The sequence below is a fragment of the Taurulus bubalis genome (genome assembly GCF_910589615.1).
Source record: "Taurulus bubalis genome assembly, chromosome: 3".
Classification (NCBI taxonomy): Eukaryota; Metazoa; Chordata; class Actinopteri; order Perciformes; family Cottidae; genus Taurulus; species Taurulus bubalis.
The window spans coordinates 30,444,351-30,469,784 of NC_136591.1; the positions used below are offsets into that span (position 1 = coordinate 30,444,351).

General features: G+C 40.5%; 1 protein-coding gene across 4 annotated transcripts in view; it reads right to left on the reverse strand.

The window, feature by feature from the left end:
• Positions 1-25,434, reverse strand: part of ptprk (protein tyrosine phosphatase receptor type K) — a gene marked incomplete at its 5' end in the record, with an annotated part of 104,832 nt that overhangs the window by 40,400 nt on the left and 38,998 nt on the right. For all 4 annotated transcript variants that reach the window (XM_079215268.1, XM_079215267.1, XM_079215270.1 and 1 more), the window contains 8 exons: positions 213-325; positions 8,016-8,190; positions 8,563-8,678; positions 10,163-10,244; positions 14,263-14,321; positions 14,420-14,471; positions 16,510-16,670; positions 23,379-23,501. In XM_079215268.1, the coding sequence (XP_079071394.1) occupies positions 213-325; positions 8,016-8,190; positions 8,563-8,678; positions 10,163-10,244; positions 14,263-14,321; positions 14,420-14,471; positions 16,510-16,670; positions 23,379-23,501 (881 nt within the window). The remainder of the gene's footprint in view (positions 1-212; positions 326-8,015; positions 8,191-8,562; positions 8,679-10,162; positions 10,245-14,262; positions 14,322-14,419; positions 14,472-16,509; positions 16,671-23,378; positions 23,502-25,434) is intronic.

A 25,434-nucleotide genomic window follows, 5' to 3' on the forward strand; every position in this document is an offset into this window, starting at 1 on the left:
GCATACAAACACAAGAGTGGCATCAAAGTTTCCATCTAACTCTCAACAAGAATGAAAAGAAGAATTTCCAAAAAGGTTGAACTATTCCTGAGACATGTGTCACTCAGAAGTAATTCTACTTTCCGGATACATTTATACGCTCATTAATTAAATTGCTTAAAAACTAGTACTAGGTCCAACCAAGTACATACCAGGTCTCTTACTGAACATACCTCTTTCAGGATAATAGGTCCATCTCCAAATATGGAGTTAGAATTCAGCTGAATCAGCAGATATGTAGGGCCAACTCCTAGCAGCTGGGGTGGGGCGATGGGGTGCGGAGGCTCTGTGGAGAGAAACAAAGACCATAAAAGAGAAGGTTTCAAAGAGCCTTGAGGTGTGAATGAAACGCACTTAAACAAGCAGAACAATAGAGGGCTGTGACACAAGGAACAACATCCTGTCGTCACTGTGACATAAAGCCTTTAATAGTGCCACAGCTGACATGATATTTAAAAAATCTAATGAGTATTTTTAAGAAACTACCAGTGAAATATAACTATAACTAAACTAATGGTGCAAACTGTTCTAACAAGGGAAACGGCACTAACCTGCATTAAAATGGCTAAATATTTCGCGGTTATGGAGGGGGGGGGGTTGCACTATTTGGAGACCCACTGTGTTTAAGTTCTCAGTCGCTGATGTTCTTTTGAGTTGTTGAGTGTTTCGATCCAAACTCACTGTTCCTGCGTTCCTTATTCCTCAAAGACACTTCACATACCAAAATGTATATCCAGTTACTTTCATCAACAACACAAGTAGTCATGTTGCTTCATGCACCGACTCTCCTTTGCAGTGTGGTTGGAGCTATAATGAAGTTAATGGTAATGCCAACACACCTTTTGCAGCTGCTTCACATCAAACGCCTTCCACCTTCAAAACAAGAAGCTGGAGGCTTTTATTGGGAAGCAGCTTCAGAAATGGTGTACCGTAGAGCCCGATACTTTGAGCCCCGTTCACACCAGGAATATATACATTTTCCGGCTATGTCTATCTGTTAAAGTAAAGTCTTCTTTGTCTTTCAGACATATGTGTCTGTTATGTAAATGTTCCCTACAGCGTATTTCAGACATGATAGGAGGCTTAGAGAAATGCTAGCGTGATATTTTGCATCTGGTGCGAGGGGTGAAAGAACTGCAATCAGTTTAAAAAGCAATGATATGAAAGGAGAAGAGTGTTTTTCTCTCACGGGCTGCATGAGTGATAGATTTTAAAACTTATTTTGCCATCGAAGTGAATCCTTCGATACCATATATTTTTGGTTTCATCAATCGTTATTAAGGAGTGATTTCTGCTGCCTATTCATCAGTGCACAAGCAGATAATGATGACATGTAAAGTAAACCTCTTTTGCCACAAGTCATGGAGAGGAATGATTCGATATGAACAACTAAATATTGGCTCTTCACAAAGTCATTAAATGTTTTACTTGTTCTACGGTAAAAGTGACAAACCAACCTCGTCAGATTGTCGTTGGGATTTTTTATGTTCAAGGGGTTTAGGTGCCGATCCAGACATGCCCTAAATGTTAAATTGGCATCAGATGAAAGGATAACTTCAGTACTTTTCCCATGTTGGTCCAGTATTGGGAGACAGTACTGAACTCAGCAGCCGCTAAACAGGATGCAATGCAATCTTTCCGGGCAATTGTGTATAGCCAATTTACGTCCGCTAAAGGTGCTTGTTTCTTCCACTGACAGCTCAGATTGTTATCAAAACCATCTGAAAACATTATGAAGAGTTTTTCTTTACCTTTCGCTTGATCTGGTTTGTTGTTTTTGTGTCTAACCAAGTCTCATTCTGAAGTCTCACGTCACAAAATCACGTATTTAGCTATGACATTGGAAATCTTTTAGCTTCCTTTTTAATCACCTTAAACTACTTGGATATGATCAGATATTTCATAAAATGTGCCATTAAAATGTTGTATATGTGTAGTCCGAACTATAAATCGACTGAATGAGCATTATTATATATTCATATACTGTAGTGTTCATCTGACATAAGTCTTGTGATTCCGGCGTGTATTACGTCCCGTGATGCTCACAGTCAATAAAAACTGTGTGTTTGTACTTGCATGTTAATGTGATGGATGTTTGATGGTTCAGGGCCAGCCATTTAGATCAGAGCTCACTGTCACGCATCTATGATTGACAAGCCGAAAGCACAACACACACACACACACAACCATAAAACACGCAGCATCAAAGATTTATCTACTTGACACAAACACACACAGATCAACAGATGAATTAATCACCACCTATCCACACAAACACACACACACACACACACACACACACGCACGCACACGCACACACACGCACGCACACACACGCACACAGGTCTATCTCACTCTTACAGTGAATCATACGACCTTTATCTCTCCCAGCCACATTCTCAAACACACCACCAGGCTATCAGTATAAAGATAGGGGAAAATGGGATTTTTTGCAATCCAGCTTCAATCATATCATATCAAACTAAGTATTATCTAAAATGATGTGCGTACATGTGTGCTACTGTGCATGTTGTTCCTTTAATATCTATATTTTGCATTGCTGTCAGCTCTTTTTCTCTTTGTATTTGTTTGTGTTTGCATTTGTGTGTGTTGAATATGTCTGTCAGAGAGGTGCAGGCTGGGAAGTGTCTTTTTAGCAACAGATGAAACACTGCAGTTTGACAGCACATGCAAGTGAAGATACACAGATACACACACACACACACACACACACGCACACACACACACAAACACATATGCAGACAGAGTTGAATCCAGATAATGAATGTTGAACTGACTTTAGAAAACCGACAACGTCAACAACATGTCATCTTGCAACGCCATCAAATAAACAAAGTCAACAACTTGATGATTAACAAACAAAGAAGTAAAGCAAAATCTCAAAGATAAATGTATCCGAGCATTCAAAACATTCGGTCTGCCTGCTTGCAGCCTGTGTGTTAACTCAAATGCCTGTTTGTGTGTTACTCAAAAACCTATTGGATGTCTTAAAGATAAATAATACACATCAAATGAAACAGTAAGGAATGTAAGTGGGTCATTATGGGACTCCGGAGAAAAACAAAAGCTGGAACGGGTTCATGCTTTTGATTTTCTTCCTCTTCTTTTTTTTTTTTTTTCCTTCACTTGTCATTTGTACAGTTGACCTAAAAAATTCTAACAAATCATCAATGGTGTTGTTTTGCAATGGGTTTGTTGTCACCATCTTTTTTTATTATTAATCACATGTGCGAACCCTCTCATCATTTCTCATTTTTGTGGGTCAAATGGAAATGTTAATAACAAAACAAATCAACATTGGGAAAACTTCAAATGTGTGTTGTTTTCTGACCTAACCCGTCTGCGTGATTAATTTGTTTTCACTGCCACTCACTCTCTTTACTGATAGTATAATTAAAAACAACCCTAGAGGCATTGGTGGAGGGTTTGGTAGAGTCTCTGATTTAAGATTCATGATGTAGTGAACAAACAAGAGAGAGAGACAGAAAGAAAGGAGAGGAGAGACAAATATTTTGTTGGTGAATGGCGCCCACTAGGCATGTTCTTCTCTGTTGTCCATCGTCAGCAACCTTGTCAATAAAGTTTAGTATTCACAAACTGCTGCTGACATCACCGTGGAGCTCACTGGCGGACATCTGACCTCCAGAACACGAGAGGGGTGTGTGTACGAGTGTGTTGTGAGTGTGTGTTTCAGCCGTATCGACAGCCAACAGTGGTAGTAGCTTTTTCTATCGTTCCATATCGCCTAAAGCTTCACCTGTCACTATTACTTAGAGTGAGCGTGAGTGCGTGTGTGTGTGTGCGTGTGTGTGATAGGTTAAAAAGGAGAAACGGGCATTTTAGAAGTGGACTATTACAGATTTAAGACAGTTGTACGTATTCAAGTCAGTGGTGTGTCCTCTTAAGTCTGATACATGTTTGTGTGCGACAATAATATTGCAGGAGCTTTTTAGGCCATGGGTTGTGTGTAATGCAAGCTGGCATGGTGTGTGTGTGTGTGTGTGTGTGTGTGTGTGTGTGTGTGTGTGTGTGTGTGTGTGTGTGTGTGTGTGTGTGTGTGTGTGTGTGTGTGTGAGTTTGATACGAGCTGGCACGATGATGCGCTCTGTCACCGTAGGAACCAGAGGGCAAGGCTTTATTAGAGTTCGGCTCTGACCAAACCACTAGTGACACACACACAAACACAGACACACACACAGTCAGACTCTTTCATACTTCTTTGTCTCTCTCACACACACACACACACACAACAATTAACTGTTCATGAACTGTACAACGACAGTAAAACTTTTCCCATCAAACATGTTTGAAAAGGTTTGGGGACCATTTACTGCTTTTGTGAAATGTATGTATCATCCGATGAAAAGGAGGAATGAGTTCTCCTGATGAAAACCTCACAATATGGTTATTCTGAGCTCCATTTCGTGAAGATAATGAAATCTTAAAAGCATGTTATATCTGGGAAACTGAAGAATAACAACAGATGGTATTGAATCTGTTCTAAATTGTTCCTAATCAGACTTTTGTATTATTTATTTAATTAATTAATGCAGAGTTATTATATCGATCGAACCGGATACCTTGCGGTTGCAGGATGACGACTCTACTCATGAGCCACAGCCGCCCTTATGAAGTGTATCCTGAATATCTATGTCGGAAGACAAAAGCAATTTGCAGATGTCGCCTTGTGCTTTGGGCATTTGTCTGACATTTTGTTGACTAAGATAAATAAATCAATGGAGAAATAATCAGCAGTTTAATTAATAAAGAAACCGTCATATCTGTAAGGAAGAACGAAAAACATACGAGCCACGAATAATCTGGGAATCCCATGTCACACCTCTCATGTCCCCATGATGCACCTCTGCTGCAACAAAATGTGCTTCTTTTCTCTGATCTTGACAGCTCCAGCACATACAGAGGTAACGGCACATCTCTGTCATCTACATATTATAAATATCAATAGACTAGGCCTGTGCATAGCTGCACCTCACCCAACAGACCACTTTCAGGCTTTGAAAAAAAAACCTGGGTTATTGTCAAACATTATTATTATATACACAAGTCCTGATTTGGCACTTTCCTATCTTTCCTTCTTCCATTTCCTGTTTATCAGATTTGTAACAGATACATGATTCCTCTAGTAATCATCCCTCATCTTCCTCTCTTCAATTTCACAATAAATAAATATTTAAGCAGAATATTCAGAGCAAAAACATTAATAATGCATCTTAACTCCGTCCATATTCATGGTCGTCAATGTCCTGCAGGAACTTCAAATTTCCAACGCGCATACTTTCAATAAGGGAAATAAACATATTCCCTGTTCCTTTGATTTTTCTCTGGCTCTCATCTCCTATCTGATATTTCTAATAAATAAACATGAGGCTCCTCTCCTTCCACATTCATACACGCAGTCCTCGTTCTTTAATTGTGATATCTTTCTAACAACCAGAATCTAGATCAATATTCATAATCGTCAATATCCCTCAGAGCTTGAAAAGCATGTTTTCCCAGATTGATGAAGCGGACGGTTTTCAAGCGGATGCCTGGCTATGAAACGTGTGTCACTCAATGTGTCTTATTGAACCTGAATCTATTTTCATATATGTAGATACATGTATCCTGCTGTGTGGAAGGATCCCTCATCTCTCTCCTCTTCGCCTTCCCACTTTCAAAAAGATGTTCATGATTAATAAAAAATAGCCACTTATGTATTCTTCCTAAATCAGCAAAGAAAAAGTGTGTCTTCAAAAACCACCATATTTTCATTGACCAAAGAGAAAACCTTGCCAGTGGGGGTTGTAAGCCCAGTGGCCGTGCTAGTGTCCTGCTCAAGCAACACAGAGAGTTGAATCGCTAAACTGGACAGTGTAAGAGCTCCATTATCGGAGCCACACCAACGAAAGTTAATATTCATGGTGCTCGTTTCTGTTTTGATTTCTCATCTCTTTCTCGTCTGCTCTTATCTCTTATGCAGAATAATAAACATAACTCTGCTCAGCTGTTTACATATTCAGACATATTCCTGATTCTGAAATGGATATTCGTGAGATAATGAGCAGACTATTTACATTTAACTTTTTTTTCACCATCACGACTTTATGCTTCTTCTCTGTCTCCCTCCTCCCCCGAACCTCCTCCTTTCTGTCACTTCCTTATCATTCTTTCTGAATCTCTTTCGCCTTCACCCTCTCTCTGCCCTCCTCCACTGTCTCTCTCCGTGGGAGATGAATTGAATATGTAAGCTATTGGATGTGAATGAATAAAGCATCCCATCTCAAACACACATTGGTGACACCTTATTAACCACATGTCAGCTGCACATGACAGCTGGAGCACACACAGTTTCCATTCACACACACACACACACACGTGTGCACATAGACACTAATGCAGCTGATTCACACCCACACAAGGATACTACACCCACACACACACAAGCATACAACACACACACACACACACACACACACACACACACACACACACAAACACACACATCTAAATATACTCACACAGAAACTCTCCTCATTAGTCCATATTGTGTTCATACCTTACATTTCATCAGTCAGACACAGTGAATGCACATGTGATTGGAAAGACATTTGACATTCCAAAATATAAGCACAATGCAAAGTTAGCCGTAACAATATGCATGTCTGTATATATGAGTCAACTATATAACCATATATAATAGATAATTGACCATACGCTAAACCAATCTGCTTTACAGTTATTGCTAATATTAGCTTAGCAACTCTAACTACAGTAAGCACAAAGGGTGTGTCTGGCTTTGGAGTTCTCAAAATTCTGAAACACTGTTCTCTTTTTTGCCTTTCCAAAGTGAAAGACAGAAGAGCAAAACCGTAAAGAATGGATTAAACAATGTGTTTGTCTCATTTAACGTAAACTGTAAACGTTAGTATGACTGCCTACTAGCTCAGTAGCCTAGCTTACAGCTGATCGTGGCATGACACCAACAGTCCAGTTATTGTTTCTCCTTTTTTAATCGTGTTGTGGGGGGGTTCTCATTTATTTAGGGGCGAACAATCAAAAGCGTACCTCAAGTTACCAAAGGTTGAGAATCACTGGCCTAGTGTTTACCTCCCAGGTTTAACGTAAGTATCATTAAATAACTACATTGGTTACATAAAGGTTACGTACACGATGGTGCATTCAACATGAACCACTGTGTGGTAGCCGGTCCTGGACGCAATCCGAATTTATGCTAACAATTTGTGAATTTGTCCTGCTATTTATTGGAATTAGGGGAGACACTACTATAGTAAACAATTACTGGAGATAGCGTTACATCGATTAGTCCTGATTTTAAAAACGTTTTTTTCTGCGTGGGTAGCAGCGAATGTTGTATATTTTGTTTCCTTTTTTCAGCTAATACACCCCAAACAATGACGAAAGCTCAGTAATGATCATGTTTGGATATACGTAAAAAATATACGAGCAAAAATGCAGATAAATTACCTAACCTGTGTCTTGTCCTAATTTAAGCTAAAATATCAAACAGTGTTAAAATGAAATAAGACTCATCTTACATTTTACCAAATTATACTTATAATTCTACTTGCTCTTCAGTGCCATCAACGAACAATGCAGCTGCTTTAGCCTGCTGTCGTCTACCGCTTCTGACGTCAAGAGCCAATTAGTACTAAAAGGGCTGAGTGGTAAATCTGCCACCATTATCATTGAAAACTACATTACTTTCAGAGCGAGATCGAAAAGCTTGACGCACAAAGCAACAGTAACTAAGGAAGGGGGGGTTAGCAAACATACCAACCAATAACCAATCATACTGAGGCCCCCGTACTTTCCACTTTCCACCTAAAGATATCTACTAAAGCTGAGATATCAAATATTATATCAGAGAAAACAAAAGAAAACACATGTATTAAAGGAATAACAAAACAATAAAAAAATATGTTTTAAATCCTCACCTCTTACGATAAGACCCGCAAAGTTTGACACTCCGGAGCCGCGAGCTGATTGAGTGACGCAGCGGTACAGATCTTGATCCTGATTAGTGACTTCTTTGAGGTGGAAGGAGGCGGCAAACCGTCTGTGGTTGATGTTCTTCGTCAGAGCCACAGGAATATCTTCTCCATTTTTCCTCTGAACCACAGACAAAACACAGACAGAAATCAGGTGGTGCCGAGGGCCGCTAAAGGGTTAAATGCCTTGCTCAAGGTCACAAGGTAGCACTGGACCACACATGTCCAGATGCAAACACACACGCACACACACATATGCAGTACTCACACCTCTCCTCTGCCTCACTGACAGCAGGTTTGAAGGTCATGGCTCCAATAGAGCCATAATGAAATCAGCAGCTATTAAACTCTTAATCATGTTAGCTGCTATGGCCTGGGGTCGCTGTGTGTGTGTGTGTGTGTGTGTGTGTGTGTGTGTGTGTGTGTGTGTGTGGGTGTGTGTGTGTGTGTGTGTGTGTGTGTGTGTGTGTGCATGCATGTTTTATAGCTGTACCTGTAGCCAGAGTTTATTGTTCGATGTGTCTCGTCCTGTAGCAATACACTGAAATGTAGCATTTTGTCCGGAGTTCACCTCCACGTCCCCAAGACGCAGAAAATGAGGGGATTTATCTGCAGAACAAATGAGGTCAAACACATTAAATAGAGTTTACACCAAGGTTATACAGTTTGTATTTATATTTAAAAATGTCTTTGGTTTAATCGTATTTTTCTGTTAAAAGTGGAGACGAGGTGAAAGACCCAGAGGGAGTTACAGATACAAACCGGTCAGGTTATCACAAACATATACACATATACATTTCAGGACATTTTCTAACCCTAAGGAATATGTTCATGATTACTGAGATTAGATTTTACTGCCGCCAAATGAAAAAGAGTGCTGGGAGGTAACATCAATGGCACATGCACTATATATAATTCGTATAGCTCCCAATTCTTAACAACCTTGCTAAGATATGAAATAAACCTTCTTTTAGACCCTGAAGATGCAGTTCAGCTATGATATTCTTATTCTGGGGAGGTAATTGCAATCATAGATAGCAGCTACTATGGTGAATGAAAACACACTCACACTGGCTTGCACGCATGCATTCATGCAAACGCACACGCACACACACACAAACCTGTGTCCAGACATGCAGCTGTGAGAATGAATGCTTCCACTGTGGAGACTAAGTACAAATGGCTCCTTCCCATTAGGAGCTCTGCTCCTCTGCCTTTGAAAGACTGCGGCTTTTCTTTTTACGCTTTTCTCATATTCCAGGTCACTTCATTGACAAAATGAACGTCCAGGAATTTTTGTCAGAAAACACATTGCCAACTTCTGACAGGTGCATGGACAATGGTGATACCAGGACCTCACAAACTGTACAAGAGGACGGTGCAAGACAGTTTATCTTTGTGACTTTTAATCAATAGAATCTATTAGGAAACAAAACTGTCCTCAGAGATTTCAGTGCCGCTTCAAGACAGATGACCAAAATGAGTTGTTTCCTTTCCGAACACAGGGGACCCTCCAGGAACCTGCCTATGGCTCTAGATTAACAGACCCTTCTGTTAACAGGAGCAGTCTGTCGTCATGTCTCTTTTCTGGCCTCTGGAAGTAAGGAAACACTCAAGCGAAGGAGAGAAGACGACTTGAGACGAAGCAAGAATTTAAAATGGATTGCAGCCCTCATCTCTTTCCTGTCAGTATGAGACAAGACAGCTACTGTTCACTATGTGTGTGCGTGTGGGTGTGTGTGTGTGTGTGTGTGTGCGTGGGTTAAAGAGAGAGAAAGTGCTGAGTGGTCAGAATCTTCTCTCTCTATGATTGCCCTAAAACTGTCTCATTTCCCGCTTCACTCTCTCCTATTCCCTTTTTCTCTCCGTTTCTCACTCTCACAATCTCTCTCTCTCCCTTTTTACTTCTCTAATTTTTCTCTACGACTCGTCTTTCCCCTCTCCCCGCATCGCTCCTCTCCAGTGTCACCTTCCCACTTATCTACCCATTCAAGTGCAACAGAAACCATCCCAGGTACAGTCTAATTAGTGGCCAAAGCTATCAGCCTCTATTCAGCGAACTAGGACTAATTGCTGGCATGCTAATGACTCACCGCACGGGTAGCTGAGAACCTGAATGTCGTCAATGGCGATGAAGCCGACTTTGCTGTCCGAAACCTCTGCTTCAAATATGACCTGAGAAGAGAGAGATAGAGAGAGAGAGTGAGAGAGAGAGAGAGAGATTTAGCCATTACTGTCTCCATTACCATCGCTATTATATATCATATTTAAACTTGCTATTATTTAATCGAGATTAAGATCCGAGCACAAACCAAAAAAATAAACTAAAGTAGGGACAAAATAAATATGAAATATAGATTAAAACATTTGAAAGAAATGAAAGCATAAAATTAAATTCTGTTTTTAATTTTACCTATTTTTTCATTGTTTTAGATGAAAAAAAGGTTTATTAAATTGAAACTCAGAAAAGATTATTAGAATATCTAGTCATTCGGACTATTAGCCTGTTAATAGAACACCTTAGAGCACATACATGTACAAATAAACAAAATACAAAATACAACCACAGCAGAAACATTGGAAAAGCCGTTGAAGGAGAAAACTGAAACTTAAATGCCGGTAACCAACAAACGCTCTGCTTGCATATCACAGGCATAATCAACCATCAAACCTCTTGTTACCAAGTCAGAAGCTGCAACGTTTTAGATGCATTCTGGCTCCATAGAAAGACTATTGCCATTTCAATTTGCAGTCAAAGTCAGGAATCCAATGTGCGTTTTCACAGTATAGATAGAAAGTCACTGACAGCTCCCGATAATGAGCACTAAATTGGATAAATACAAAGCTGCCACCCAGACTGCTGCTGGCTTTATACATTCAGGCCAACAAGTCAGGAAGGATAAATGAGATACTTCCTGTTGGATCGCAATAATTACATAAAATGTCTCCCAAAAAAAAGTAATGAAACCGAGAGATTGAAAGGATGGAGTGTATCTATTGCTTTTCCTACCCATCCATTAACTTTATTTTAGCACACAAAAACATGAGAAGGAATAGAAAACAAGAGAAAAGCAGCTGAACGCTTCCTGGTTGTTGTGTCCAATGCTAACCCGCTTCTCTAAATTCCATAATTCAAGTAGAGTGTTACAGCAATGCTGCATTCAACAGGTGCTTCCATTTACCACCATCTCATTCCATCACCCCACGGTCTGATAACTTCTCTCCTCATCCTCACTTATCTCTTACTCCCTCCCTCCTCCTTGTCCATATGTTAGCCCTCCAACTTCCTTTGCTCTTTATTCCTTCCATCACCATCTCTTTCAAAAACCCTTTTTTTCTCTCCCCTCAACTCGTCGTCTCTGTTTTCTAACTGTGTTTGCTCAGAGAGGTGCGCTGTAATGAACAGAGGAGAGGAGGTCGCGATGAAAAAGGGAGGCAGAGGGAGAAAGAGAGTGAGGAGGTGAGCAGTTGTTGTCATTCATCACCTGTAAAAGGAAATCTGCCGTGAACTGTTTACCCATAGATTATCATCCCCTGCTTGTCATACTCTCCCCCTCTCTGTCTCCCTCCCCTACCAATCTATCTTGTCTCTCTACCCTATCATCTTTCACTCATAGCTCACTGCGGAGCAAAGCAGAGAGACATCAGTTGACTTTTAATACCTTCATCTCTGACTGTCTGAAAACTGGCTTTCCTGTCTGCCTGCTTCCCCAGTCTGCTGTCGAGTCGTTGCTTGTTATTATAACCACGTTTGTCTTGGCAGTCATAACATGACCTCATGGCTTCTCCTTTGTGTGCACGTGCAAAAAGCCAATCTTTTGAATCTGAAAAGTTCACTTTTTATACAAAGTTTCATGTTCATCATTAAAAACCAGAGATTATTTTTGAGACGAGTAAAAAAATAAAATCCCATGATGTGTCAAATCAAGTCTGAGGCTCTTGAGTCCAAGACACAAGCTAATTAGACGTTAGTCACGAGTCTTCCAGGTCTCTGAATCGGGTTTCACAGCCGTCAAGTCCGAGTCTATTGACCTGTTAACCTTCATGTACATGTGGATTTCAAATGGCCTTCACAAAGCATCAGGTCACGGCAGCCTGGATGGAATTAATTTGCTCATTTTGTGTCTTTGCAGAATTGAATCATCAGCCATGAGACCCTTTGCATTCTGTGATTCATGGGCCCGATGTATGGTCACCTCTGAGGAGATGGTATTTCGATCATGCAGGACTCGCCGCCTGACTGGTTGCATCAGCGTGTGGAAGGATTACTGATAGCTCGGGTTTACAAGTTCTCACATGGGAAAACAACTCAGATCTGCTGAAGGCTGACTGACAGATCATCACTCCAGAGTAGGATGGGACGATAGCGAACATCCTCTTATCAACTAATGGCATATGCCATTTTGATGCATGCATACATGGCCACTGAATCAACAATGTTTACATCCGCAGACAAGAAGTATTTTCCACTCCATGTTATAGTTTGAATCCTCTCATCTAGGTTTAGGGAAACCTCTATAAAACACATAATTGTTACTACTTCATTATCATGTTTATATCCACGTGAGAAAGTTCTACAAAAATGACCCAAAGCTTGAAGTAATGAAGGAAAAGAAGAGCAGTGAGTTTCTAATAGTGATGGGAACAAAAGCAATACCAGTGCCACAATTCCTAAAATTCGTGATTAAAAAAAGTGAACGACTGCAAATAATGATGAATTTCATTATTGAGTCAACATTTTGTCAATTAAAAAAGAAAAATGTAGGTTCCCGTTTCCTTTAGTCCAAGATAGCAACTTTAAAAGTCTTGTATTGTCTGACCAACAGTCAAAACCCAAGATGTTACATATCTACATATTACATATAAATATACATGTACTAACACCAGTGCAGTGCCTATTGCTTGGCCTCCAGTATTTCTGGATGCAGTTTTCTCGAGAAGCGCTCATTTGAACAACTTTACACTGGACACTGCACTTCCCGGAAAAACATACTACATTTTATATAGTTGTCAATTAGTTTTCTGTCAATCAACTAATCAATTAAATCAACTCAAAGGTTGTATGGCAGTCTAGTGATAGTCGAGGAACACAATCATCATCTGAAAGCCAGTTTTTATACAAAATAAACCTGAAATAAAGACAAAACTGCAAATACAAGGTCTCAATAGTGTTGCATGGGTGTGCCTTTTGTTTGTTCATTAATTATTGTGTGCATGTGTGTGCGTGTCTACATGCGTCTGCATGTGCCTACGCTTACCCTGGTGAAACCAGTCTCATTACAACTCAAGCTAAAGTGCTAACACGGAAACATGTTCCAACATGAATAAATAGCTTCATAACCTCAAATCCAATAACCAGTTTCATAGCCTGAAAAACCTACATAAGCCTCAGCAAACCGGGATGATTATGTTCAATTAAAACATGTTGACACACGAGTTTCATGCTGGTGATCTCCTCCCATAGTCACTGAGGGGGACTGGGCTCCAGATGGGCCATTTGGAGGATGCTTTCACACTTCGCCTTGCAGTAATGTTACAGGGTCCCCCGGCTGAGTGTGTTAACATGATCAGTGTGTGTGTGTATGCCTGCTAGGACATTCGGAGACAAGCTACCCCTCAACGTGCACACATCTGTCAACACCAGCCAACACACACACACACACACACACACACACACACACACACACACACACACACACACACACACACACACACACACAGATATCATGCTGACTTGGGGTACTATATTAAGAGAGAGATGAAGAGCCATAGAATTAAAGCACACGTTTCCTTATGGTATGGCAATAATGTCTGACCCTGTGCATCTTATAATGTCAGTCAGGTATTCTTTAAAACAAAAAGATACAACAACACTGTCAATGATATCAATATCCAACAAGGCGACACACCCATGCCCGCACACACACACCTAATTTCTTTCAGTGTCTTTCTCGCCTAATCGTCACCTCCTGAGCCTCAGTCAACACAAATAAATCAGCTGCCTACCCCCCAGCATGTGTGTGTGTGTGTGTGTGTGTGTGTGTGTGTGTGTGTGTGTGTGTGTGTGTGTGTGTGTGTGTGTGTGTGTGTGTGTGTCTGTGTGTATTCACATGGACATAAGTGGAAATAAAGAAACATTTACATGATAAAGGAACCATGCAACACAGCCGTTGGTTGTTATAAATGTCTTTACCTGATATTGATTCGGCCAAAAGGTGGAGACGGCGAGTTCGGCTCTCAGCCAGTCTTTGCCTGAGAGACAATATTCAACACATGGGGATGAAATCAGAACAAGTGTCAGGATAAGTTATGAAATGAGAGTTTGAGTGATGCTCGGAGTCGGTCTTTACCAGTGTAGGACGTTACGTTCCATATAGGGTTGGCCAAGGGACCCTTGTTTACCTAGAAACAACACAGAACACAATATAAGACATACATAACATACAATCCTTCACATTTGCTGATGCCCTAAGAGAGGTCTCCTTCCCATTAGATGTATTTAATTCCACAAAAACATTTTAACAATGGCATTAATAATAATATACTGTTAGTCATATTCTCATGAAAATAAGGTCAGGGGTCAAGGTCAGCTACACCACCACCACCACTTCTAGGCTGGCAGGAACTTCAGCAAGGAAGATGTTTGTAGTAATAGTAGAAGTGGGTTTGACTTTGTGTCATCAGATTGGAGGGCAGTCCTCCGGCTCATAATACTCCCCTGCTGCTCACAACCAGGGAAAGACAGAACCAGTAAAATGGCAATCTTCAGTTAAAGTGTATTCTAACCTCTTCCACACACTTAAAATGAGCAGAGAGGAAAGAGAAGACAGGAGTGTTGTGAAAAGTGTGGATTATTGCATCATAAAGTGTGTGTACACCACTGCATGGCACTGCACGGCTCTACTCTATCCATCACACTTAGTACTTTGATGAATGTCCAACAGAGTAACATCTCAATCTAAACACAAAGACACTTAGTGTGTTTGAAGTGCATGTTTGCTAATTTTAAAAGTCAGTATTTTATTGTAAGAATAATTATTAAAGCTTAGCTAGGCAACGTTACATGAACTCACGGTAAAGGGCAAGGCAGACAGCAGCCTCTATGGCATGCTAGCTGCATTACTTGGTGGTTGTATTCCACAAAACCAAGACCACATTTCCCATAAATTCTGTTTTGTTTTGTTTTAAGCTAAGAGGCTCTGTTCACCATCTGCCATTGTGACAAACAGAAAGCTTTAACTCTGCACTTGATCTCATCCAGGGTTGTTTTACAGAGAAAAAGAACCTTGTGTTTTCTAAGAAGAAATACTGCAATCCAGTTTGTGTCTCATGAAGTCAACCCTTACCCAACACAGTGTGAACTACTATGTAGAGGCTAGTAAAGGCGTTCAGATGATCTCATCTGTTTAGAGTTTTAATGTTAATGTCTTGACATTACAAAAGGTATAGGCAGGTTGTTACTGGAAAGATAACACCATATAAATTGAACCAGTACAATCGGTCGCAGTCAGTTAAGACAAATACACTACTGTATCTCTGTTATATTTGTATATGTGGTATAGTATTAGATTATTGCAATCATTTATCATCAGGCTGCTCCAATAAGTCCCTGAAGACTCTAAAGTGGATCTAGAGCTGCAGCATGAGTACTGACAACAACTAGGAAGAGATATTATTTTCCCATATTAGCTTCTTTGCACTGGCACCATCAAGAATCCTCATCTACAAAGGCCTAAACAGCCAGGCACCAATGTGTTTTAAAAAGCTCATAATACCCTATTACCCTTCGAGAGCACTGCGCTCCCAGAATGCAAGGGCTACTTGTGGTTCCTGGAGTCTAAAGCCTTCAGCTTTCAAGCTCAGCTCCTGTGGAACCAGCTCACAGTTTCAGCGTTGGTTTCAGCCTTTTTGATATTTAGGGGTGGCTCAGACTTGCCAAGGACCAGCCCCTATTTATGCTATAGGCATAGAGACTGCTGGGAGACTTCCTGTGATACATTGAGCTCCCCTCTCCTCTCCATCTGATTGCATCCATGTCCCATTTATGTTAACAACTTGACTCCTTCCCCAGAGTCTTTTCGTGTCGCAGGTATCCATGGTATCCACGGATTGATTATTACTGCTACTATTACGGCTATAATTAGTATCATTCTATTACATCCACTGCTGCTATTAGTAGTAGTAGTAGTAGTATTAGTAGTTATATTATTGTAGCTGATATGCTATTATTGTTTTTCTTGTGCATCTCTCTCTCTATCTCTCTCTCCTTCTCTTTCAACCCACCCGGTCGAGGCAGATGGCCGCCCACCCAGAGGCCGGTTCTGCTCAAGGTTGCTCAGTACGGTCGAGATCTGCTATATATGAAAAGTCTCTTGAGATAACTTCTGTTCTGCTTTTACGCTAAATAAATAATTTGTATGAATAAATATATTCTCATTACCTTCACTAGGACGTTGAGGGTGCCGGGGCTGGAGCCGTCAGGGCTGGTGAGGAGATAGTTGAAGTCGATGCAGTGAGTGTCATTCTCCTTCATGACCGGCAGCTGAAACCTGGCCTTCTCCCCGACATCATACTGTGAGACGTCCACGAACATGTAAGAACCTGTTCACAGAGACAGAGACCAAGAGAGGGTCAGAAACGAAACACATCCTTTGTGGCGGATTTGGTTCAATACCAGCAAATCAGCTCAATTGTGTTTGCAGCTGTTTGTGCTTGTACCTGACATACCTGCTGAAGTTCACAGCTTGAACAGATGAGCAGTGGAGCTCTCTGATGAGTTAGTTAGTGTATATGACTGGACTTGCCAAAGAGTAGGCTATAAGCCCTCTGTGTGCGTTACATGTAGCTACACGAGTAGACCAACTCTCTGCTACTGTGTAGCTTGAAAACAAGCCTTGTTGAAGGCCTGAACAGCTAAGACAGACATCAGCGTCTGTTCTGTGAATTAAGGAAGCTATTTTAAAGCTATTTATTTTATCATTCACTTATTTGTGTATTTTCAACTCCTCCAGTTCAGTAAATATGTTGTATACTGTATATTCTGGTTGTGTTGTCTTAATAAGTGAATATCACAGCGTTTCTTTTTGTATTTTGTAATGCTTGTCACTTTGATTTTCACTGTGGTGTGCATGTGACGAATAAAATATTAAACGCTAATCAGCCCTTACCTCTTTCTGTATCTCTCTGATAGTTAGTATTACTATGGTTGCATGTCTGCGTGTGTACGCTACGTTGACAAAATTGTGTGTTTGAGTCGAGACTAAAACTCCAACCTATGAATTCAAGGAATCATCAAGGACACAAACAGACAGCAACGTAAACTTTCCCCATCTCCTTGCTCTTTCGTCTTTGACATACACACTTTGAAGCAGTGAGTTTCTTTTCATAAAACCCCAAAAGACTTTTTATTCTTTCCCTTTATGTTTGCATGTTTTTACTCACTTCTGTTTCTCTCTGCTCTCATTCCTTTAGAGCTTACAGTACAAGAACCAGCCTCCCCCTGATAAACAAACCCCTGTTACTAAGACTGTGTCATTTGTTTCTTCTTTGTGATTCTGAGGCTGTTTCTCATCAAGCCAACAACAAATAAACAGGGAATTGAAAAGAGGACAGAAAGGGAGAAAAAAAAGCTACGTCCTACTTTTGTTCTTTCTTTTATAGTCTTTGTTTTATGTTCTGATTTCGTCTTCTCTTCTCTTTATTCCCTATCTCCTTTTCCTTTCTGTATATATGTATTCTGTGCTACTTTCAGGTAATAACAATTGAAAATGTGTGAGCTTATAAGCAGAGGTACATGTCTACAATAGCAGTTGACTGCAGGAAATGTGGCTCAAAATAATTCATAATCTGTGTGTGCTGACAGGGCGGACGGTCAGCCCATCCAGATGTTCCAGTAATCAGCTCAGACCTCAACCAGATGTTGCTCCAGTGAAATATGATGAAATGTGAGCCTTTCCTGCCTGATGTCTAATCTCACAATATCACAGGGGCTCATCACAAACTGAGGGATGGGAGCCATGATAGTGTTTAATTCTCTTTGTCAGATATAATAGAAATTAATTCAATAGAGCTAGTGCAGAAACAACACATTGATTAAATGTAAATCTTTGATAATTCATTATGAGTCATTTATCAAGCAAAAGTGATAAACATACGCCAGTTTAAAAATGTGAGGATTTGCTTGTTGTAAAATGAACATCTTGAATATATGTGGGCTTGGACTCTCGGTCTGAACAAACAAGCTATATGAAGATAGCACTTCATATCTTGGAAACTGTGATGAGCATCTTTTCACTATTTTCAGACACTTCATAGGCTGAGCAATTAGTCCAGTCATTGGGATAATAAATAATAGATTAATCATGAAAACATTTACATTGTTAGTTGCATCCCATAATATAATCCAAGACAATGCACTTGAGCAGAATTAAACAAACAGAACATAATAGAGTAGAATAGAATGGAATAAAATATAAACGAGTATAATAGAACATAACAGAATAGAGTAGAATAGGATAGAATAACACAGAACATATCTATATAGAATAGATTGTAATAAAATAAAATATAGCAGAACAGAAGAGGGTACAAAACAACACAATATGTGTGCTCCACGGCACTCCATTCTAAATGGTGAAATCTAGTTGCATATTAAATCATACACAATGTGCTCTATATACAATGAACTCTAGAACAATAGTGACTATCACTTATTGTTCAGCTAATCTTCTTTGAGAAAACACTTCTCTCTGTAGAATACAGCAGAACATAACAGGCTTTCAACTGGTGCACACAAACATGGGCCCGCATGGAGACACACGCACACACACACACACACACACACGCACGCACGCACACACGCACACACACACAATATCATCATCAGCTTTTCAAACCCAAAGCTTTAGATTGTCCCTTCCTCTCCCTCTTGATTGATTTATTTCCCCCGCCATCACCTCGGAGCAGGCGCACACACACACACACACACACACACACACACACACACACACACACACACTATTGTAGCAATGGCAGTATTCAAATAATCCTACTCCCCGGTTCTAAATGTCACCAATAAGACACAAAATGAAAACATCCAAACTGGACTAAAGCCACCAGGCTAATACCATTCTCCCTCTCAAACTCTCATGCAAGTGGAGCACACGATGGATGTCACCCCCTATTGCTTTCTTTTTGTGCACGGATTCTAAGATGGTGACACAAGAAAAGTGCCTTTAAGATGGCTGCCAAGATGGTGCTCCAGCTAAAAATACTCCTATCAGACATCCCTGATATGTTACAACTTGGCAAAAATTTAACTTTTTGAACTCTCGGTGTCAAAATAGCTGAATAATACTTGATAAATAGGCAATGTCCAACATGTTAAAGCATTTCCCCTGCATGGCGACTGAATTACAGAAAAATAACGACGCCTAATCTGAGACAAAAATAGAGTTAAAAAAGACTGATAGTACATGAAACTGACACAACACGCATGCTGCAGATGTAGACTTTGTGATGCCAAGAACATCTGACACCTGAAGTTTGCCAGTTTCTAAAATGGCTGATGTCTTTGAACTGCCAAAGTCTAAAATGGACGCTAATAGAATGACGACACAATATAACGATGAGGCTAAAAATACCCCGAGACAGCCTTAAGACCTAGATATGTCACATAACAACAACAGTAGCTGCAGCGTGGAAGATAGAGGAAAGTATTCTTCAGCGAAACGGTAACGGCCTGCATGCTGCAGAGAGAGTTTTACTCTCAGCATTTTATGGCAACAACATTCCACGGTAAAATAGTCAAACAAAAAACATGCAGCTCGTCCACAATAAAGATCCAATTTACTTTAATGTCAAATATGGAACTGATTGTAAAATCATTTAATTTCTTTTGAAAGCACGGCATTGACCAAAACTACTCGGTTTTGTTTAGATCATCTTTATGTTCCGGCCGCTCATTCATTTCATTACGTGTTCCCCGTTAAAAATCGACAATGGATCAAGTATTTTCCATTGTTGCTTCCAGACTGTGGAATCATTTCCCCTAAATACACAAGCTTTCAATTCCACTGGTATTCCTATAAACATGTTTTTATTGTGGGTTTTTGAAGCCTGTATATGGATATTTTCTGCAAGTGTATGTTAGTTTAAAGTTTACTCTTGTCATTATTAGGGGAGCAATTTAGGGTTAAGTGTCATGCTCAGGGACACTTCCATGTGAACTATGGGGAGACTGGGGATCGAACCGGCTACCTTGTGGTTGCAGGATGACCACTCCTCCGCATGAGCTACAGCCACCCATTAATCAATCTGCAGAGTATTCTCTTTGTCAATTGACTTTTTGTTTGGCCTATAAAATGTCCAAAGTGCTTCCGGACTGGACTTTGCCCTGCCGGATTAAAAATACTGGCACCGATGCTGACTTAAACTGACCAAGTCAAATAACCAAGATGTACTTATCTCTGACTGGTGATGTGCAAATGTGTTTATTATTTGTTGTGGCTGTCTATGTATTCTTATTTTATTTTGCAAATTATTTTTTTCCTTTTTGTGTTGTTTTCTATTGCCATCTTTCATTTGTATTGTATCCTTAAAGTTCTTTCTTGTAAAGTTGTAAAATCAAAATAAATATATTAAAAAAAAAAATTCCAAAGTGAAGTCTTCAAATGTCTTGTTTTATCCGACCAACAGCCCCCAAAGCCAAAGGTTTTCAATTCGCGACCATGAAAGAAAAAGCAGTAACTTGTTGTAATCAGGGATTTTTTTGCATTTGTGCTTGAAAAATAGATCATCAAAATGTATTTTTAATCTTTAGTCAATTGACTACTTGATTGCTTCAGTATTTTGTTCAATAAATACATTAGAAATCAACAAATAAATATATAACTAAATGCCAATGCAACACATACTACTTTTCATACTAACTTTTTTCAATGTTCAGTGTCAGTAAGGTTTGATTTAATGGTCATTTTTAGACTGTATAGTTTGTATCCATCAGTATTCACTCATTATTAAAACATCCATTGGACGAGAAACGAGCTCTACTGCAGTTGAAATGCCTTTTTTTTTTACTCCCTCCCAGTGGAAAACAAGAGAAAAGAGAAAGACATGGAGAGAAAGGCTTGCCAAATAGGTTTAGAGTGGTACTGGCTGACAACATTATGAGTCAAGAGTATCTGCTTTAGTCCACTGAGCCTCAGAGCCCCAGCCCATGAATGTTCAACTGGCACAACGCATGCTGCCAGCGGAGCATCCAGACCCTGCCATGGTGGCTAGTGCCAACATCAACCCCCAAAGAGATTACACAGAATAGTTTTAGCTCTATTACAAAAACTGCCAAACCATCCCTCCGCAGTCAATACTGCCTTAAGCACAAATGGTGATTAACAACTGGGACAAACCAATGTGGGTTATAAGAAACAAAACCATAGTTGTTGGCTGAGCCATCCAATGACTCTCAAATGATGCTGCGTAAAGCCCTAAGATGACTGCTTTTCTCTGCCAATACTTTGACTATATATAACCGACTGAACTACTAATCAGCTAAATTAATTCGCTCCCAATGGTCTTTGAGGTGCCAAATACTCTTAACAACCTCCCCTAAACAAAGGGAGTAGGTGTCTCTTTGTTTTCACGGGTCAAAAGCCCAAAAGGTTTATTGGCTATGCTCTCAATCATGCCATGCCCTCAGGGAGACTGCAGCCGAACAGGAGTACTTCTAAATTACTGGTGGCTAGGATTGCCTGACAGAAAAACAATTCTAATAATAGGTATTACCAATGTGTCCCTGGGGAGGGCATTTAAGCTACCAACTCAACCCCTCACCCATACCCCGATACTTCTTCCAAATACAAAACCTAGCCAAGTGCTGTATCTGTAATCCCCTCCAGCAACCTCGTTTTCCAACCGCAGCACTGCTGTCCCTCACCCTGCTGGCATTATTAACACATCAAATGTCAGGTCACGCTCCCGTACCTTTAGGCAACGTTCTGAACCCCCTTATGCATTGAACGGCTCCAAACCATTAACCTGGCCTGCCATCTTCGCGCCCCAGCTCATCCCACTAGCTTCTCCTGAAGTTAATGCTATGCAAATTCCAGGCATTACTTTTGCACTCTTGTGCAAAGTGTTTAGCCTCTTCAAACTGCCAACTTTGCCCTCTCTGCATAGTGACACCACTTGGTATTAATATCAGTAAATGTGAGACTTTGGCACTGTACCATTGGGCAAGGCACTTCAACCTTGTGTCGTGGCATAAATATATGCAGGACCACATGCACCAGACATCAGGTACACACACATTTTAGAAGGAAATGTGTGTGTGCGCGTGCATGTGTGAAAATCCTAAAGAGCTGTTGTTGAACTGAACCTTTCTCTAAATGTCAGTGACGCTGGGTTGTCATGATGATAAGCAAGAGAGATAAATAACAGTATTACAGTGTCATGGTAACAAAGTCATAATCTTTCACAACAGAGAAGAAGAGGAGAGGAGAGGAGAGGAGAGGAGAGGAGAGGAGAGGAGAGGAGAGGAAAGGAGACAAAGGAAGAATATAGGACAGAAAAGGAGAGGAGACAAGATTATAGGAAAGTAAAGAAGAAAATACTGGAAAATGAGACAAAAGAAGACCAAAGGAAAGGAAAGGAGAGGAGATAAGAGACGAGAGGAGACAAGTGGACACAAGAGGGAAGGAGACAAGAGTAAAGGAAAAAAGGAGGAGAAGAGATGAGAGGCCAACATAAAAGATATGAAAAACTCGTGGTTAATTTACTCATGGTTGATATATTTAAACATGGCTTCCTCGCGGTGGTTAACGCCATTGTTCATACACCAGTCAACATTCTCACTCTGAGGATTTCATTTTGCAATGCCAGTCAATATCTCAACATTACATAGCTGGCTATTGTTATAACATTTTGCTTTTGAGATTGTAAAGTAGGCAACCTTCCCTGTTCCCTGCCGTTGATTAATGACCTCATATTCTGTTAATTAGACCCTCAGCCCTGAGGCAGAAAGATTTAATTTCCCCTTCATCATCACCACGGCGAAAAAAACTACTGATTAAAGAGGCGAGGAGAAGAGAGGATGTCTAAGAAACGAGGAGAGGATGCAATGTACAAAATACTTCATACTACTAGTAAAAGTTGTGCGTTTAATCTCTATACTTCGGTATTAAATGGCCTTTATGACTGATGTGTAAAATACAAAATAAAATAATAAAAGATCTAAATTGTACTTGTACTTAATCACTTTCTTCCACTTGGAGGAGTTAAACAAGAAGATAACAGCGATGGGAGAAGTCTTACCTTGTGGCAGGTCTGGAGAGACGTACGGCACTTCCTTGGTGTTGATGTGCGTCCAGTCAAAGTCATCATAGGGATCTTGCTGGTAATCACACTGACTGAAGCCTTCATCAAACATACAGCTCCCTGCAAAGACAAACACAATAACATTTAGTTCACCTCACAGTGTCAGTAATCATTGACTTGAACGAGCTAAATCAAATTAGTTGTAATGCGACATGAATTCTCCTTTGGGTTTATCCTGTTAAACTTTAGTTTCCTTCCTGTATGTTGTTTTTATGTGTGTGCCTGCGTCTCAGCTCATTAACAAACCACCAGGAGTCTGAGCTCCAACAGTCATCACTCAAGGCCAATCAGGATCACCTCTGACTCAACCATCGGAGCCTTCAGCTGATCATCTGTGCCCATCACGGCGGCCTCAGGACAACCATGTGTGAGCTGGCCGCCTGTGGCCCAACCTGAACAGGAAGTCGCTCTAATACAGAGAGACGCCACTTGTCCCTGGCGGCTAGATGAAACAATCAACTTGAAATGATATGTGGCAATGTTGCTGATGGAAATAACATGCGGGATACTGCTAGCTATCTGATTCATTGAGCTGAGAGCATCGCATGGCTTGTGTTAATAAAATGGCTAGGAGAAATATGACTAAGAAAAGCCACAATACCATCTGATTCAAGTCACTGGTCGTTAGTGGTCACTGATATGTCCTCTGTGCCCTTCTTGACATTTGCCAAAGTAGGAGAAGATAAAATATTCCATACATAGATATTTTATGGTAGTGATATAATGATAGTTGTAATTAATTAACTAATCGTTTCAGCTCTAATGAAACTAACCAAACCCAAGACGATAATGAATAGTTTATAACAATATTAATATTATAGTGAACATTGTCATTTATTTTCCTTTGCGGTGAAATGTGCAAACTTCCAGGTATTTTGGAACTGAAAGAGCGGCAAACCTGAACGCCGAGATACACAGAGGGCAACTTAGAAGGAATACAAGCGCAAGCCACCATGAAGCACTATCAGCAACCAGCACAGCCAGCAACATGAATCTCCTCGCATTCAGTAGCTTTGCTACCTGTGTCCTAGAGCGGGCTGCGGCGGCTGTGATGGAGAGCAGAACGACAGGCCCTCAGATACCCCACTGATCTGAGCTCCCGCTACAGACAGATACCAAGAGGTGACAGGCGCCGCCGGAGGAGAAACAAGTTAACATCAAACTAAGCGACTGTCTTCTGCTGCCGGCTGTATGGTTGGCTGTGACTCAAAGCCTCAGAGATGCACTGGATCACATTCCTCTTGGCGTCACACGTTAAAACCAGCCTCTCTTCATGCAACTCCCATTCAATTCAATTAAGTCTTTGTCACAGCAAGTTACCTCCAGTCATAATGCGAAAAAAAATGCTGGGACAAGTAGAGGGCATGAAGTACAGCATAACAACAAGCCTCTTTGTACTCCAAACTATTCTATTATGAACTCAGCTTGGATGTACAGTATAATTCAGCGGATGTCTAACACCTGCTGCTGTATGTGTGCTGTGTGTTTGTAAAACGCCATGACTTCCTGTCTCCCACAGTGTGTGTGTCAGGTTACATCTTGCCATCAGGTAGCTCTCGCTGCATGGGTTAAAAGAGCAAACGTGTGTAACTCTAGGGTGTATGTTTTCATGCGTGCAAGAACAAACTGCATCAGAAGCGAGCACAAGGGAACGTATGTTTTCTGCCTGTATTTGGAAAGGTAACCTTGTGCAAGGTATGCAGCAATGGTGGGGAATATTATCCTTTGTTAACAACAGGATAGTACATTTCCAACTCTCTTTTGACAAAGCTGGAGTTGGGCTGTGGAAATGACCATGTGGTCATACACATACACACAGCAGCACCATACACACATACACACACACACACACACATGGCACCATCTTTGTACAAGTAGACCTTTGCTTCTTTGTTCCCGAAGGACTCCCAAAAAGCTAAATCATTCAGACGCTCAGTAAACATGAGTAATTACAAAAAATGATTGCTAAGATTGTTTAATTAACCTGATCTTT